Here is a 2,385-nt window from a genome sequence, read left to right on the forward strand (position 1 = left end):
TTTCTGCTTTAGGGAACTTGAAACTCTTCGTGAAGCTTCAGCAAATTTAAGTTCCTGCGAACAACATTACTATGAATTGGAAGCTTCAGTTGGCCCAGTCTGTGAGCAGCTGGAAGCCTCTGAATCAGACAGGCAAGCTTTAGCTCTTTAAAAATGCAAAACGAAATGATTCAATGGGAAAATCTGCGTCGGTAACCGAACCTCTCTAATGATTGAACGGTGGGGCGCGCGCAAGTTTTCGGTCGACTGTCGCTAGCCATGCGCGCCGCGCGGCGCCGCGCTGCCCTTTCGAATGCGCCTGCTTTTGGCCTCACTTGCAGTTTTTTCGTCGTTTTAGACCTTATATTTTGTCCGGTCCGGTGTGCAATTGGGAAATGTCAAGGAAATTTGAGAAAACGTGTCTGGAAAGTCAGGGAAAATGGCAGGGGCCAAAATGTGGGAACCCCCCGTGTACTGCCGATGAGAGATATTTGGACGTTATGCACCGCCAACTTACTGTAGGTTTATTTTACAGTGTGCCTCCAAGCGAAGAGGGCGTCGACGCCGCCGCGGCCGCTGAAACCGGGACGCTGACTCCAAGGCCTCAGCGCCGCCGCAACGTCCGCGCCGCCACATTGTAAATATGTTTGCCGTTATTACACGAATGATTCTGGCAAATTTCTTACAAGGATTATTCGTAAAATTCCTCAGCGAATGATTCGTAAATTTTACGGATGACTTTTTCGGTTTACGTAACAAATAATTCGTAATTTAACGAATGGTCCGTTGCGCTGCACACTGAAATACGTATTATGTACTATGTTATACATAGCTATGAACGTCTATGCGCATCTATCAAATATGTATAAAATTCTTACGTATATATGTACAATTTGTGCATAACTTCATGCATAAACCAGTAAGAATTTGTACGTTTGTTATGCTGCCGTTTACGATAAATGTTGTAAACTTACGAGGAAATTGTTCACAATGGACCCGTCTCCACTGAAAAACAAACGACGACACAAAAAATAACTCCAGTTTGTAATTTATGTCAAGTCAAAAGTTAGCCTATTGGGTTTTGCGCTTGGGCGAGGTGTCGGTTGCGGCCAATGCACTGTTAGTTATCTGAAGTGCGATAAATTTCACACAATTTGCACCGATAATGGCCCAAAAAGCAATTCCCACGTTTTATTGCACCTGGGGGAGCCATAAAAAAAAATCACCGCACTAAAATAGCATTCAAAATTGCACTCAAATGCAATATTGAGTGCTTAAAAAGTGCGATACTTTTCTTATTGCAGTAACGAATGCGTTAAAAGTGTAATAGAATTATCACCGCAGCTATATGTGTGAAAATAATCGCATTTATTTAGATGCAATAACGAATGTCAATGCTGTGCGATAATTCTTTTATGGCTCCCCAAGGTGCAATGAAACGTAAGAATCGCTCCTGGGTCATCATCATTGCACTTAATTTACAGTCATCATTGCATTTGGAATTACAGCTTGGTGCCGACTCCAGGGAGGAAGGCTCCAAGGAAGAAGCAGCGGAACGGCAGAGACAAAGGTGAGCACCAACAGACCAGCAGGCCAGTACAGGGGCCAGGAAGCAGGCGCCGCCGCCGTCGGTGGGCACCGAGGGTTTCAATGCCGGCAATTTTACCGGTATTATACAGGGTATTTTACGGTGTAATACGAGTACCGGTATTTTATTTTTACTTATTTTGTAACATAAAAATAAAAAATGAATTTTTCCGTAAAAGCATTACTGTAAGGGAAGGTGGGTGGGGGCGGCAGGGAATGGGTTAGCCGTTTGCTTGTCGTGTGGGAATCTCCTCGTGATCCACCCGGGAGGTTGTTAGGACGGGGGCGGCCTAACTGCTTGCATGCTTGCATACTGTGCCTGGCAGCCTGCTAATCTGATCCACAAACGCGTAGGCCACTCTTCGGCCCGGCTTCTTGCTAATCTGCACTTTCCTGAGCTTGCATGCCCGCCTTGCGCATGCATGGCCTGCACGGCTGCCTGCTAAATTTCAGGTGTGCTCCCTAAGACTGCCAGCGTGTCTCCGTCGCCTTCACCGCAAGGCTGGCCTTCATTGCGCCCTCCACCTTCGTTTGCTGTGCGCGGTATGGCCCCCCTTACGCGGGCCACATCGCGTGCCGCCGGCTCTGCAGCTACCTCGATCGCCGGGACCTGCGCCGGCCTCGGAGCGCTGGACAAGGCCTACTGCCTGCTCGCCCTGGAGCTGCTCGGGGAGGCAGGGTGCAGGCGCCCCCTGCCCGACGGCCACCTCGATCACCGGGACCTGCGCCGGCCTCGGAGCGCCGGACGTGGCCTACTGCCTGCTCGCCCTGGTGCTGCTCGGAGAGACTGGGTGCAGGCGCTCCCTTCTTGACGGCAAC

The 2,385-nt window shown here is 49.4% G+C and overlaps 1 protein-coding gene across 1 annotated transcript in view; it reads left to right on the top strand.

The window, feature by feature from the left end:
- LOC113214615 (hyaluronan mediated motility receptor-like) overlaps positions 1 to 1,575 on the top strand; it is a gene marked incomplete at its 3' end in the record, with an annotated part of 4,644 nt that extends 3,069 nt beyond the window's left edge. Inside the window, exons 4-5 of the mRNA XM_026434051.2 lie at positions 515 to 616; positions 1,488 to 1,575. Coding sequence (XP_026289836.2) covers positions 515 to 616; positions 1,488 to 1,575 — 190 coding nt within the window. The remainder of the gene's footprint in view (positions 1 to 514; positions 617 to 1,487) is intronic.
- Between the last annotated feature and the right edge of the window lie 810 nt (positions 1,576 to 2,385).

Source organism: Frankliniella occidentalis, unplaced genomic scaffold (genome assembly GCF_000697945.3).
Source record: "Frankliniella occidentalis isolate FOCC.00 unplaced genomic scaffold, Focc_3.1 Scaffold2142, whole genome shotgun sequence".
NCBI classification, from domain to species: Eukaryota; Metazoa; Arthropoda; class Insecta; order Thysanoptera; family Thripidae; genus Frankliniella; species Frankliniella occidentalis.